The sequence below is a fragment of the Eumetopias jubatus genome, unplaced genomic scaffold (assembly GCF_037043125.1).
Source record: "Eumetopias jubatus isolate StellerSeaLion01/CBP00866 unplaced genomic scaffold, mEumJub1_p1.0 scaffold_9, whole genome shotgun sequence".
In the NCBI taxonomy this organism is placed as follows: domain Eukaryota; kingdom Metazoa; phylum Chordata; class Mammalia; order Carnivora; family Otariidae; genus Eumetopias; species Eumetopias jubatus.
In genome coordinates this window covers 127,257,352-127,271,642 of record NW_028274815.1, presented here as the reverse complement: position 1 = coordinate 127,271,642, position 14,291 = coordinate 127,257,352, and the positions used below count along the sequence as shown (strand labels likewise).

The 14,291-nt window shown below is 51.7% G+C and overlaps 1 protein-coding gene across 7 annotated transcripts in view; it reads left to right on the top strand.

Annotated features, from left to right (window-relative positions):
• Positions 1-14,006, top strand: part of ZMYND8 (zinc finger MYND-type containing 8) — a 123,992-nt gene extending 109,986 nt beyond the window's left edge. For 5 of the 7 annotated variants that reach the window (XM_028121869.2, XM_028121865.2, XM_088026785.1 and 2 more), the window contains 4 exons: positions 217-456; positions 3,140-3,300; positions 4,288-4,354; positions 12,336-12,560. In XM_028121869.2, the coding sequence (XP_027977670.1) occupies positions 217-456; positions 3,140-3,300; positions 4,288-4,354; positions 12,336-12,475 (608 nt within the window). In that variant the 3' untranslated portion in view covers positions 12,476-12,560. Of the gene's footprint in view, positions 1-216; positions 457-3,139; positions 3,301-4,287; positions 4,355-12,335 lie in introns of all 7 variants that reach the window. The other 2 variants (XM_028121868.2, XM_028121866.2) reach the window with 1 other exon arrangement.
• The last annotated feature ends 285 nt before the right edge of the window (positions 14,007-14,291 follow it).

Here is a 14,291-nt window from a genome sequence, read left to right as displayed (position 1 = left end):
TCACGGCAGGGCTCTGGTTATCTGCAGATATTGGGGCATAGGCAGGCTAGCTTACTCGCCTGGGGCTCACACAGCCGAGACACCTGAGCCAGGATCCGCACCCGTGTCTGTTGGAACCCATATCCTGGACTCCCTTTCTGACCTGGTGTGAAAGGCTCCCTGCCCTGGGCCGGGGGACTGGTGATGAAGCTGGTGTCCTCCTTCCTCCCCTGTCAGAGCTGACTATGGCGGAGATGCGGCAGAGCCTGGAGCAGGAGCGGGACCGGCTCATTGCTGAGGTGAAGAAGCAGTTGGAGCTGGAGAAGCAGCAGGCGGTGGACGAGACCAAGAAGAAGCAGTGGTGTGCCAACTGCAAGAAGGAGGCCATTTTCTACTGCTGTTGGAACACCAGCTATTGTGACTACCCCTGCCAGCAGGCTCACTGGCCCGAGCACATGAAGTCCTGTACCCAGTCAGGTATGGCCACGCGGGGTGCAGCCCGGCCCAGGCCCCGGTGGGGTGGGCGTTCGGCTCCCCCCTGGCCCACAGGCCCCCAGGGCAGACTGGTGTGGCCAGGTTGGCCTGTCCCTTGCCAGTCTCGTGCAGACACCGAGCCAACACGTGAGGCACAGCTGTTTGAACTTTTGGCCTCCTCTCTGTTACTGGGCTGAGTGTAGTTTCATGTGAGGCGTAGTGGTTCTCAGCGGGGTGATTTTTGGTCCCCACCCCAAGACACTGGCAGTGACTGCAGGCAGTTGTGGTCGTCCTAATCGAGGCGGTCGCTACTGACATTCAGAGGGGAGAGGCCAGGGCTGTCGCCAAGCATCCTATAATGCACAGGACGGCCCCCCTCGATGAAGAATGATCTGGCCCAACATGGCCAATTGCACTAAAGTTGAGAAATCCTGTTTTTAAAGTAATACTGGTCTCCTAACTTTAAGTAACATGGATTCCCAGTTCTCATGTGAAGGAAGAAATGTTGGTTTGGAACTATCTTTGTCCTCTCTAACACAGAACAAGCAGCCCTCAGGCTAGGAGCCTCCAGCAGGACACACTGTCCAGCTAGAATTCATTAGTAATATTTTCAATGTTAGGTTTTACAGTTAGCATTTCTTTCTTTTATTTTTTTAAGATTTTATTTATTTATTCGTGAGAGACAGAGAGTGAGGGAGAAAGAGGGAGGGAGGCAGAGGGAGAAGCAGGCTCCCCAAGGGGCAGGGAGCCCGATGCGGGACTCGATCCCAGGACCCTGGGATCATGACCTGAGCTGAAGGCAGACGCGTAACCATCTGAGCCACCCAGGCGCCCAGTTAGCTTTTATTTCTGACAGATACTAGCTTTATATGCTTAGCCTCCTTTTTTTTTTTTTGGGAGCGAGGGTGAGCAGGGGAAGGGGCAGAGGGAGAGAGAATCTTTTTTTTTTTTTTTTTTAAGATTTTATTTATTTGAAAGAGAGACAGACAGCAAGAGAGGGAACACAACAGAGGGAGTGGAAGAGGGAGAAGCAGGCTTCCCTCGGAGCAGGGAGCCCGATGCGGGGCTCGATCCCAGGACTCCGGGGTCATGACCTGAGCCGAATGCAGATGCTTAACAACTGAGCCACCCAGACGCCCCGGGAGAGAGAGAATCTCAAGCAGGTTCCGCTCAGCGCAAAGCCCAGTTCGGGGCTCGATCTCATGGCCCTGAGATCATGACCTGAGTTGAAATCAAGAGTTGGACACTTGGGGTGCCTGGGTGGCTCAATCAGTTAATTGTCTGCCTTCAGCTCAGGTCATGATCCCAGGGTCCTGGGATCGAGTCCCGCATTGGGCTCCCTGCTCAGCGGGAAGCCTGCTTCTCCCTCTCCCACTCCCCCTGCTTGTGTTCCCTCTCTCACTATGTATCTTCTGTCAAATAAATCTTTAAAAAAAAATAATTCATTTAATTAAAAATGCTATAGTTAATAAGGTAGTGTGTCTGGGGGCGCCTGGGTGGCTCAGTTGTGAAGCGTCTGCATTCGGCTCAGGTCATGATCCCGGAGTCCTGGGATCGAGCCCCGCATTGGGCTCCCTGCTCCGCGGGAGGCCTGCTTCTCCCTCTCCCACTCCCCCTGCTTGTGTTCCCTCTCTCGCTGTGTCTCTCTATGTCAAATAAATAAATAAGATCTTAAAAAAAGAAAAAAAAGTAAGGTAGTGTGTCTGTTAGACTGGCGAACTTTTTGAAGGTGACATGTGAGTGACCAGGATCGAGAAGCACTCCCAAGGCCAGAGGTTGGCAAACGTTTCCTATGAAAGGTCCACAGAGTAAATATTTCTGGATTTGTGGGCCATGTGGTTTGTTGCAACTGCTCTATTGTGATTTGGAGAGAACGCAGTCCTAGACAATATGTAAGTGGTGGGCGTGGCTGTGTTCCAATAAAACTTTATTGACAAAAATAGGAGGTGCTAGTATGCCAACTCCTACTCTAGGCAGATCTTCTGTTATTTCGTTATTTTAAAAAAGGCAATATTGAACCATCCATTGCTGGGTCCTTTTACCTTTAGGGAGATGTCTTCTTAATGGCTACTTTAAATTTCTTCCTGCAGGGGAGTTAAATTCTCCTCTTAAGTTCTGGAATGTGTCTGACGACCCTTTTGTTGTCCCTGTTACAAGATGGCCAAAATGTCCTTCCGTGTTCCTTTCTTTGTGGCATTATAATGTCCATCTTGCAGAACTTCCTCTCAGACGCTCCAAGCTTCTACCTTCTCTAGAAACTCTCTGCCGTAGACACCATGTTTTTCACGTGAATTTCCCTGCCTTGCTTTGGAAGGAAGCAAGTGCACGGGGCTAAAATAGGACTAAAATGAGAAATTATGGAATGAGTAATTCTAAATCAGTGGTGACAGGCTGGCTCTGCTGATGGGCTTCATCTGCTCTCCCACCATGCTTTCGTCTCCACAGTGACTTCATAAAACTTGAATTAATGAACTGTTAAAAATTAACCTATTTTCACACTACGTCTGGAATTTCGGCTTCTAGAAAACTGGAAAAGCCCTTGGGCGGGACTGTGCAGCAGCTGCCTCTGTTACAGATGGTGGGTGGGTCAGCGTTGTTCTGGGCTCGGTGCAGAGAGGGGCTTCCTGCCGTTCTGGAAGCCGTGGCGCTCGGCTCATACGTGGCTTCTCTCTCCCTTTCCCCCCAGCTACGGCTCCTCAGCAGGAAGCAGATGCCGAGGTGAGCGCAGAAACGCTAAACAAGTCATCACAGGGGGGCTCTTCCAGCACACAGGCAGCCCCTCCAGAAACAGCCAGCACCTCGAAAGACAAGGAGACGTCGGCAGAGAAAAGCAAGGACAGCGGGTCGGTGAGTAGCCGCTCGCCTTTGGCCAGTGATGCCAACACTTCGGGCCACACGGAGTCTCAGGACCCGTCCCCATGCCTGCCACCTCTGCAAGTCCCACGTGGGTAGGAGGTTTTGTCTGCAAGGTGGTCAAGGCAGCCTGCTGCTGGGGTTGATAGTCTTAGCTGCTTTTCACCAGTGGGCATGTGGGCCGGGCCGGAGGGACGTGGAGCCCGAGTGGACGTTTGTGTGACTTGGCAGCTGCTCTCCGGGGACTCTCAAAGTCTACAACACTGTGGTCCAGTAGAACCTTCTGTGATGACGATAACGTTCTGTGTCTGCTCTGCCCAGCATGGCATCCACTAGCATCATGTGGCTGCTGAGCGCTCACACCCTGGCTGGTGAGAGCAAAGACTCGCACTCTCAATTTCAATTTTAATTAATTTAAATATAAATAGTCACATCAAGCTAGTAGCTGCCGTATTGGAAAGCGAAGGTGGCACCTCCTAGTTCCCAGTGTGTGGTGTATGTCACATGGATTGTATGCAGAAGTTATTTTCGGTGGCACATTGATAATGTTTTACATTTGTAGTCATTATGTATTTATTTCAATGTGTATTAAGACGAGAGTAAGTCCTTATGCCATCCATCCAAACCCTTTGATTTCATTGATAATATTGCCTGGTAAGTGGTTAATGTGAAATAAACGTGAGCTGGATAATCCTTTTGAAGGAATATACCTCCTCTTTGGATGTGGGCAAAACTCTGGAGGGTAGGTATGTCAGTGGAGGAAGTTGAGGAAACAGTGAATGTTCTAGAAGCTAAGGCTGTAGAGTTGAGTAAGGGGCCACCCTGTTACTGGGTTCCAGCCTGTTCATTCTGGGAGACGGAGCACAGGTGTAGGGCCACCCCCGCTGACCTGGCCTCCACCCCCATGGATCCCTAGGCTTCCCTGGGGGGCTACATTGGCCCCCGTGCCTTGTGTCCATCTCTCTCTTTTTGTATTTTTAGACCCTCGACCTTTCTGGCTCCAGGGAGACGCCCTCCTCCATTCTCTTAGGCTCCAACCAAGGCTCTGGTATGTTGCCCCCTGGTGGGTGAACGGTGCTCTCACGACTCCTCCCGGGCAGAGGGGAAGCCATTTTCTCAGGGAGAACTTTTAAGGGTTTATGGCAGTGGTTTTCCATCCACTGTGGATCCTTAGGGATCTTTGGGGGTGCCCTGGGCAGGTCACTGGGGGGTGAGGGAGTGGCCGGGCAAGGCAGCTTTCAGGCACCTCTCCAAACTGATCAGTTTTTCCCTGGGTTTGTTTTGTTTATTGGGGTTCCGCATAAAAGTTCATTCGAAAGGAGGGTTCTGTTGCTGACCTGGGGTGGGGTAGAAGGTGTGCATGTTAGGTCGGGCAGTTCTTCTGCCCTCAGGGAAATGACCACAGTGAGTGAAACCATCTGGAACTCTTTTCCTGAGGTCCCAACGCCCACATGAGAGGGCACGTGAGCCTTTAGAGAAAAGAAAATTTTGAGTTGGGTGATCTTTCTGTAGAAATCTTTCTTCTTGGGGAATGACCTGGTAGGCTGTTTTGGGGTATTTTCTGGGGCTAAGTTTTTAGGTTTTCTCTTCTGTGGGGTTTGAGCTGTCCTCCATTCTAGCCCGAAGGGTCATTTTCCTATCCCCTCCTAAACCAGTTTTGGGTGATTCCAGAGGGTTCACAGAAGGTGCCCCCATCGAGGACAATTTGCATAATTCAGGGTCCCTTAGCTCCAGGATCTTTCTGTCTGCTGGATGATTCTCTTTAGCTGATAACTAAACATGTTACTTCCCTTCTATATATTCAGTGCACTGAGGAGGAAGTGCTGTTGTTAGCATCTGTAGCTGGGGAAGATTTCCCGGAGGGGCTGGGGAGTGGGATTCAGATTGAGGGAGGCGGTAAAAGGGAGTGGCACAAGCCGACTTTAGGGAGAAGGTGAACTTGGGATTAAATCTGATTGAACTGCCTGTTGAAAAAGTCGTACCCTGCTCCCTTCCCTCCAGTCCTCTGACTGAATCCCCGAGAACAGTTCAGTTTAGTGCTAAGATGCCTTTTGCACCTCTTTGATATTTTCTAGTTTCTCCTTTTAACAAAGACAGAGCAGACTTGGCATCTATCTAGACGTTCATACTGCAGTTTGGTTTCGTTATGTTTATTTGTAGAGTTGCCCTGTCTGTGGCACGTGTTACTGATTTTCTGTTAATGATGTAGATAGTGATATAAAGTTTGTTTTTTAATTTTAAAATGAGCTTAAAATAAAAACATGGAATAAGCAGTATGTTACGAGGACTGTGGCTGTTTCCGAATTGTGAAGGTGATGGGAGAGAGGCCAGGGTGGGGAAGCATCGCTTCTGACGGGGTGGCGGGGGGCGGGGGAGGCTTGCCCCCCCTTGTTGGGGTTTTGGAGCAGGGGAGAGGGCTCAGAGCGGCACTGGGGACATTGACTGCTGTACCGAATCTGCTGGCATGAGGAGGACTGTGTGCAGGAACATGGTTGGGGGATGATCACATTCCATGTCTGAGGTATTACCCAGCCCAGGGGCTGGCCGACTTTCCGTAAAGGGTCAACGCAGTGAATACCTTAGACTTTGCAGGCCCTCTGGTCTGCGTCACAGCTGTTGAGCTCTGCTGTTGTAGGATGAAAGCAGACATGCATCCTATGTACGGTACCTGAGTTTACACACAAGTGGCTGTGGTCCAAGGAAAATCTGTATTTTCTAATCTTTTTCCATTGGGTTGGATTCGGCCCGTGGGCCATCGTTGGCGGACCCCTGACCTGGAGCACACGGGTGTCCCAAGTGGGTGGAAAGGAAGTTTCACATTGGAGAGAGGAGGCCAGAAGCCCCAGCAGGTGCTGGTGACTTGGTACTGGGTGGGTGGCAGCAGAGAATAGAGAATAATCCCTGAGGAGTCTGGTGACAGGACGGGGCAGGAGGAGGGCGGGAGGGTAGGATCCTGAGTTCTACTTGAGATTCTAGGAGGATGCGTGGCACTAGGCCATTTGTAGATGGTGGGAGGTGCATCAGAATTCGTCGAGTGTCTCTGGGGCCAGGTCCTGGCTAGGGCTGGGGATTTAGGGGTGAACTAGGCAGATGACTCCAGGGGAAGTCAGAAGAGTGCTTAATTGATGCTTACGGAAGAGCATGAAGCAGTTGGAAACCTTAGCGCGCTTATTCCCGGCTTCTGTGAGAGAAGTTACTATTTCCATTATGCAGATGAGGATGTTGAGGCCGTGCGAAGTCAAGTCACATGCACGAGTAACTCCGTGAGTGATGATCAGAGCCAGGACTTCAGTCCAGATTTCTCGGACTCCGGACATGGTCTCACCCACGGTGCTGGGAGTACTTAGGTTGACCCGTATGACATTGTAAGTCAAAAATGATTGAATGTCGGCAGTTTTGGATGGCTCAACTAATAAGGCGCTGATGTCTGCGGAACGTCGGGGCTGTGGACGTGGCCCCCACCCTCCGCCCCCGCTTCCAGACCTACTTTTTTTCTTTCTTCACTTTCTTCCTTCCTTCCTCCTTCCCCAGCTTCATTTCCATGGCTCATTCCAGCAGCACCCTTGCTCATGTAACCCAGCCTCCCTTGGCTTCTGGTTTTCTCAGTATGTCCATTTGGCAGAACCCTACCTTGGACAGACCCCAGCCATCCCTCCTTTACTCGCCTGTACCCAAGCGTCAGAGGTTGGCCGGAGAAGGTTGCGCAGGAGGACACGCTCATCCCACCATGCACGCACACATCTTGACCACTAACCTGAGAAGCAGACGTTTTCATCGGCCTGCTCGTCTGACCAGATCCGTTGCATAGCAGCCTCTGTACCCACTCGCCACAAGGGCAGCTTCCCAAGTTCTCTGCTGTGTTGCAGACCTCCCGGCTTGCCCTGCGCCGTCGCTGGCAGCCCGTGGCCTTGCCTGTTCCTTCAGAGGAACACAGCCAGGCGCTGCCCCCCTCCCCTCCCCCTTCCAGCCCCCCGGCCTTCAGACCTCCACATAGCTGCTCTGGCCTTTCCCTCCCTGTCCTCTTGTAGACAGATGTCTTATTTTCAGTTGCTTCCTTCCCATGGCAGTTAGCTAGCTAGCTGTCTGTCTATTTTTAGTTTATTTTATTTTTTAAAGATTTTATTTATTTATTTGACAGAGACAAGAGTGAAAGAGGGAACACAAGCAGGGGGAGCGGGAGAGGGAGAAGCAGGCTTCCCACAGAGCAGGGAGCCCGATGGGGGGCTCAATCTCAGGACCCTGGGATCATGACCCAAGCTGAAGGCAGACGCTTAACGACTGAGCCACCCAGGCGCCCGTCTATTTATTTTTAAAGATTTATTTATTAGAGAGAGAGCACACGAGTAGGGGGAAGGGCAAAGGGAGATGGAGAGAGAGAGAATCCCCAAGCCGACTCCCTGTTGAGCATGGAGCAGGGCTCGGAGCTCGATTTCATGACCCTATGATCATAACCTGAACTGAAACCGAGTCAGATGCCTGACCACCTGAGCCACCCAGGCGCCCCCTTTCCATGGCATTTTTTTTTTTTTTTTTTAAGATTTTATCTATTTATTTGACAGAGAGCGAGAGCAGGAACACAAGCAGGGGGAGTGGGAGAGGGAGAAGCAGGCTTCCCGCCGAGCAGGGAGCCCGATGTGGGGCTTGATCCCAGGACCCTGGGATCATGACCTGAGCTGAAGGCAGACGCTTAACGACTGAGCCACCCAGGCGCCCCTCCATGGCGTTTAAATATCCTCCTGTACTTCCAGGTTCCTTCCTTGACACCTTGCATCTCCCCCTAGAGCAGTGCTGTCCCCTAGAACATTCTGTACTGCCTGCGCTATCCCCTATGGTAGCTGCTCACACACCTGGCCGCTGAGGAGCAGAAGTTACCATTTTCTTTTACTTTATTTAAGTAGCATCGTGTAGCTAGTGGCTACCGTGTTGAACAGCACAACCCACAACCTGTCTCCTCCCCAGCCCAGGTAGATGTCTGTCTAAGAGTTGTTCCATCCTGTCTCTCTTGCTTTCTTACTCCTGTGCTTTTGCCGTGTGGTCTCTGTCTCCGCGCGGTCACCATTGAGCTCTGAGCCATGAAGAACTGTGGACGTCTTGATTCTAAACGGCGTTTTGAGACCTTGTCTCACAAAGATGGGATTGGTCAGAGTCCCAGGATCTCCCCAGCAGAAGGGACCGTCTCGGCAGGTCTTGGCTAAAGAAAGAGGTGCACCCGGGGCTGAACTCAGGAGGTGTCCACATCTAGGACCTGGGACGAGGCTGGACGGGAGGCATATTAGCAAAGGGGGGGCGGAGCACCCCGGAGCTCACTGTCAGAGATTGGAGGAAGAAAAGTATTTTCAGGCAGTGTTCCCATGACATCCCTGAGCGTAAGCAGGAGGTGCCCGGAGGCCTGGTCAGGACAGCAGACTTGCATCTTTCCATTTTCCTCCGTTTCTCACAAAACGTTGTGCTGGAGGTTGTGCAAAAGCCTGTTTGCTGCCCCTTCGAATTCCTCATACGTCGTATTTCTTCCGCTGGCTCTTGCTGTTGGTGGCTGTGCGGGTGGAATCTCGCCGACGGAAGTGGGCTCTGAAACCCTGGGGACTCCTGAGCTCGGAGTGGCTCTTGGTGCTGGGCGGGTGAGGAAGAGGAGGGCACAGCCGGAGGGAGAAAAGCAGCTTTAGTAGGGGGTATGCCCTTCCTTGCTGCTTGCCTGTCTTTTAATTTTGAGATTCTAAAGCAAAACATGCATATAGTTAGAGAAAATAAAATGGTCCAGAGAAGGATCGTTCCTAGGCCCAGTCCCCACTGACGCGTCTGGTATGTACCTCCTTACGTACAGATAACGGATGTCCCTGTACTTTTTGTTTCTGGAGGTCAGTTTTCCACATTGCTTGTTGACTTCCAGCTTTAGAAGATGAGAGTTGGGCTCATCGATGACCTCTCTTCTCCCCCTCCTCCCTGACGACCTATGTCACTGTTTAGGTGCTCTAGGGGTTCCCTGGGTCAAATACAACAACGTGCACTCTTCTGTTCCGGTTCTGTCCACTAGAGAAGGCGTCTCTTGTCCCCTCCCTCGGCAGCTGCCCTCCACCCTTGCCCCTCCTCCTCCAGCCGTGTCCAGCCGGCCCTCTGCTCCGCTGGGACCTCCCGTCCTCAGGGTGGAGAGCAGGTGCATCTGTCCCTAACCGCAGTTGGGTCTTCTTTGGCACCTGGCAGCCGAGCCGGAGACGTTGAGGCCGGGCTCCCGCAGTCCGGAGCTGGCTGGCTGTTGCTGAGGTGCTTGGGCTGCCGGGATTATGCGTCCATTCAGGCCCAGCTGTCCCTTCTCCTGCAGTTTCTGTTTTGCCTTTTGTCCTGCCTTCAGTTAACTGATTTCTGCACCAAGCTCTTCAGCGGACCCCTTACCCTTCATGTCATTGAAAGCCCTTTCGTATCACTTAAGTTTTGACTCCTCGGTTTCAGATGTTACTTGTTAGGATCCCGTCATCGTGGCGGAGGAGTTGGCCCCTCGATACCTCGTCTGTAGCCCCTTCCTCAGTCCTGACCACGGCGCCTTCCTCACCTGCCCCGCCCGGCCGGTCCTCAGTCAGCCTTGGTGGTAGAGGAGTTATGATCCCCCTCAAGAATCCCGATCCCTTGGGTGATGCTCTCTGCCTCAGTTTGGTTCTGGCCCCTGTTTCCCTGGTTGAATTAGGCTGTGGGCAGAACTAGTGGTTCGGAGAATTGTGCTTTCGACGTGCTTCTGAACTTGTCGCTCACAAAGTTGCTTTTATGTCGTCGGTGCACCTTTGCCGCCACCCGTCACACCGTGCTGTGTGGCCAGTGACCCCGCCCGCGGCTTAACATGCACAGTAGAAAAGCGCCAGTGCCCGTGAATGCCTCCGGTTGGAGAAGGGCTCACAGTTCTGATTACGGCGGGTTGCCTGTTGACGGACACAAGTAGCAGGTGCTTGGGTCATGGCCCCCCCGAGCTCCCTGACGGTCTCCGAGGCTGCCTGGACCAGCTCTTCGGGTCCCGGCGGGTGTGGTAAGCAGCCTGCCCATGCCCCGAGCGCCCCGTCCCAGCAGCCCGCGCCCCGGCTACCCAGCCCACAAGGGGAAGTAGGACCCTGTGTCCCCGAAGCTGCCGGGATCGTTCCTGGCCTGCAGAAGGCTCGTTGTGCGTGCGTTTCCCTTCGTGGGCGTGTCTTGTGCGTGCGTTTCCCTTCGTGGGCGTGTCTTGTGTGTGCGGTTCCCTTTGTGGGCGTGTCTTGTGTGTGCGGTTCCCTTTGTGGGCGTGTCTTCTGTTTTCTGACCGATGAGGCTTGCTCTGCCTTGTGCTTCTTAGCTGTGCTTCGCAGGGCCATGGAAAACTGCAGTAGGAAACGAGAGCCAGAGTGTACAGTTTGGCTTCTGGAAGGGATCATCCTTGTTGTTTTTTCAGAAAGGGTCCTAGGTTAACACCGATTCTCCCCTGCAGTGATTGGCCATACCAGCCAGAGAGCCCTGTGTCCTGTTAGCGTGAGGAGCGGGGTCCTGCAGAGACCTGGGGCTGGCTGGCCTGGCTCTGTGGTGCAGGTTCCTTCACTTGACTGCATTGTTGTCGGATTTTCTCCCGTTGGATGATGACCAGCTGACCACTCCCCAGAGACGTTCCTGAGGAACCATCCCGTGTAGGTTTCACAAATGAGGAAGAAAAGGGCGCCTGGGTGGCTCAGTCGGTTAAGCGACTGCCTTCGGCTCAGGTCATGATCCTGGAGTCCCGGGATCGAGTCCCATGTTGGGCTCCCTGCTCGGCAGGGAGTCTGCTTCTCCCTCTGACCCTCTTCCCTCTCGTGCTCCCTATCTCTCACTCTCTCTCTCTCAAATAAAAAAATAAAATCTTAAAAAAAAAAAAATGAGGAAGAATGAGTAAGAAGAGCTGGATTTAGGATCCCAGTTCTGTCTACCGGAATACTGCCTGTTCTTTTGGTCATTGATGCAGATGGTTAAAAAGAAGTCTCTCCTGGGTGAACGCATTACTTTGGAGATTTTTATCTTTCTCTTTATTACTTATCTTCCAAAACCAGAACGCGTGACTAAACACTCGCATTCCTTTTTACCAGGCGGTGAGAACCGTCATCCCCCAGCTCTGTTCTGGTCCCTTCCTCACTCATTCTCATTCTGTCTCTGAGCTTGACAGTTGGCTTCTTTCAATTAAATATTATCATCTCACCTCAAGAAATTTAAAAACAAAGTTTCATCCCAGCCTCTCTGAACTTGTCAGAAGATCAGGGTGTGATGTGATGGGGTCTTGGTGGTGTGCTGATGGGTCTCTCGCCATCAGCCACGCCTGCCTGAGCTGAGCAGCACGACAGCTTACAGACCCCTTGTTTGGCTCTTTCTTCAGCTTCCTCTTAGCTTCCACAGCCATTGTTTAGCTTCTTGTGGTCCATGTCTCCTCAAAGCCGTCCTCGGTCTTCTCTCTGGTTCTGTGTCCTTTGGTGACCCCCAGCCTGTGCTTGCTGGGTATCTTGTTTCTAGCTCGACTTAACCAAGCTGGCCCTCGATCCTTCTCCTCTGTGATCCTCTCCCTCAGGTGGTTTGGTTATAGTCTGTTTTTCAAGTTGTCTATAAATTGACTAAAGAAACTCCACCAATAGAAGGAAGTCAATCGAATGCCACATTTCGGTTCCCCTTTCCAGCAGCCGCGCTTGGACACAGAAGCGTCCAAGAGGTGCTTGGTGTCGATCCGCCGTGTGATACGGACACACGGTTTCAGGTGCCGCGTAAGGACTGCCTCCCTTGGCACTTCACTTCCTTCCTCACCAGTCTTGGTTCTCCACCACGTGATGGCCTCCTGTTTTTCTGATCAGCTGTTGAATCCCAAAACGAGAAGTCGTTCTACCTTTGTGCTCTGGAGATGCCCCCACGTTGGGGAGCGGATGGTGGCTCGGGCCACGCTGCCCTGAGCAGGAGGGCAGAGGGGCGACCCGCCGAGGAGGCGCGGGCCCGGTGGTGGGGCAGTTCCGCCTCGGTGGGGCCGGCGGGAATGCTCAACCTCCCCTTCTGTTGCTTTTCTCCTGCAGACCACTCCCGGAGCAGTAAGTCTAGTTGCTGGAGCAGCAGTGACGAGAAGCGAGGACCCGCACGCTCCGAGCACAACACCAGTTCCAGTTCGAAGAGTCTCCTCCCGAAAGAGTCTCGGCTGGACACCTTCTGGGACTAGGGACAAGTCACGACACAAGCCACCCACGCCATGGAGGAAAAAAAAACCAGACACCAGGGCAATAGGAAGCAGCAAAGAAACGTGAGACTGGAGAGCAGCCTCCTTCAGACTGGAGAGCACCAGGCGCGCGGACTTGGCCTTCGCCTTTGGCACAGAGGGCAGCCTACACTACATAGCGTCCTGCATTGGCATCGACTGAGGACTGTTGGACCCACACGAAACCTATGCTTTAGGTGTAAATGATGTACAATTTGTGGATGTCCTTGAACCTAGAATACCTTCCCCTTTTTATATTTGTATTGACTTTAACTTATAAAAAAAAAGAAAAAGAAAAACCATTAGAAAAAAATAAACCCAGTAACGGAAAGAATGTTTGGACGCTGGAGGAGGGCTGGTCGGTCGGCCCCTCTGTCACGGCGGCATGGAGCCCGGGCCCTGGGGTCGCTGTGGTACACAGGCCTCATCCGTGCACGCTGCGGGGGGATGCGACCCATTGGTGTTCGGGCGTCTTTACGCAGCACATCGGGACCAGGAATTGTGGGTACATCCCATGGAGCCATCGGCCCCTTTCAGATACTACGTTCCTATGTTATACAATGCAAGCTCTCTGGACCGGAAGGCCACCTGGAGAAGCTAGTTTATTTTGTGTGGTTTCAGTGATGACTACTCCTAAAAGGGAAGAAAAAAGGCCCTTGTTTCCAGAAGACGGAAACAAGTCCCGCTCAGCTCCACCGCAGGAGAGGACAGAGGAAGCTTGAAGAGTCATAAGCTCTGAAACAAAGAGAAATCTTTTCTTTGCTTTGTGGTTCCTTTTAAACACACTCACACATACTTGGTAAGCAATGCCGTGCTTCTTGGAAGCGAGCACTCAAAGGCAAGATGCACGCAGAGGACATTTGAGTCTGGGATGAAGCATGTATGTATTATTTATACGATGGAATTTTACGTTTTTATGTAAGCATGAAACAGAGGCAGTGTGAGAGAAAGCAAGACACCGGCCGTGCTGTCACAGTACGCGCACTGTAGTACCATTTTGTATGTTGTGTAAAACAAAAAGCATTGAACAAAGCAAAAGGTGATGTATGTATATGAGAAAATTAATTGTACAATATCATTCCAGTACATTCTGTTGTACATTTTAGTCCTGTTTACTTTCTCTTCATTGTTGATAAGAGGATGCAAACCGTGTACAGTTTCCAGCTAGTTACCCATATTAGAGAAGAACTACACAGAGAGTATTAGAAGAAAAAGAGAGAAAGAACATTTGTGAATTGCAGTTGTCAAAAAAAAAAAATAGCCTAGCTGGCCTTATTTGTGAAGCATAATTGCTTTTAGCATATGGAAGTATTTTTTCACATTTTCTTTGTATAAAATTTGTATTAAACTTAAATATCTTTTTTGATGATGGTGTTTCTTTGTGACTGAGCCAGTGGACTCACACAGTATGCTCTTTTGGGTTCCGCCCCTCCCCTGCCCCCGGTTTTTTCAGATTCTTCACCTTTTTTTAATTAAACTGTTTTTGGAAAAATGGCTTGGTCGTCCTCAAATTTGCAGTTTTCCATCGGGTCGGGATGGCCGTGTCCGGTCTGCATGACCCAGCACAGGCGGTCAAGGACCTCTCCATAGGTGGTGGGCACATGATAAATAGGGCCCCCAGCGGGCACCTTTCCTGGGAAGTCCGCTTCCTTGGAATTTATTGACAGGGACACAGCAACCAGAAGGGAAATCCTGGTCGGTCTTTGCAAGACAGTGAGTGAGAGGGGAGGGGACAGTTTTTCCGTGGCTAGGGCGGTGGGCTGGGCAGCGTGCGACCTCA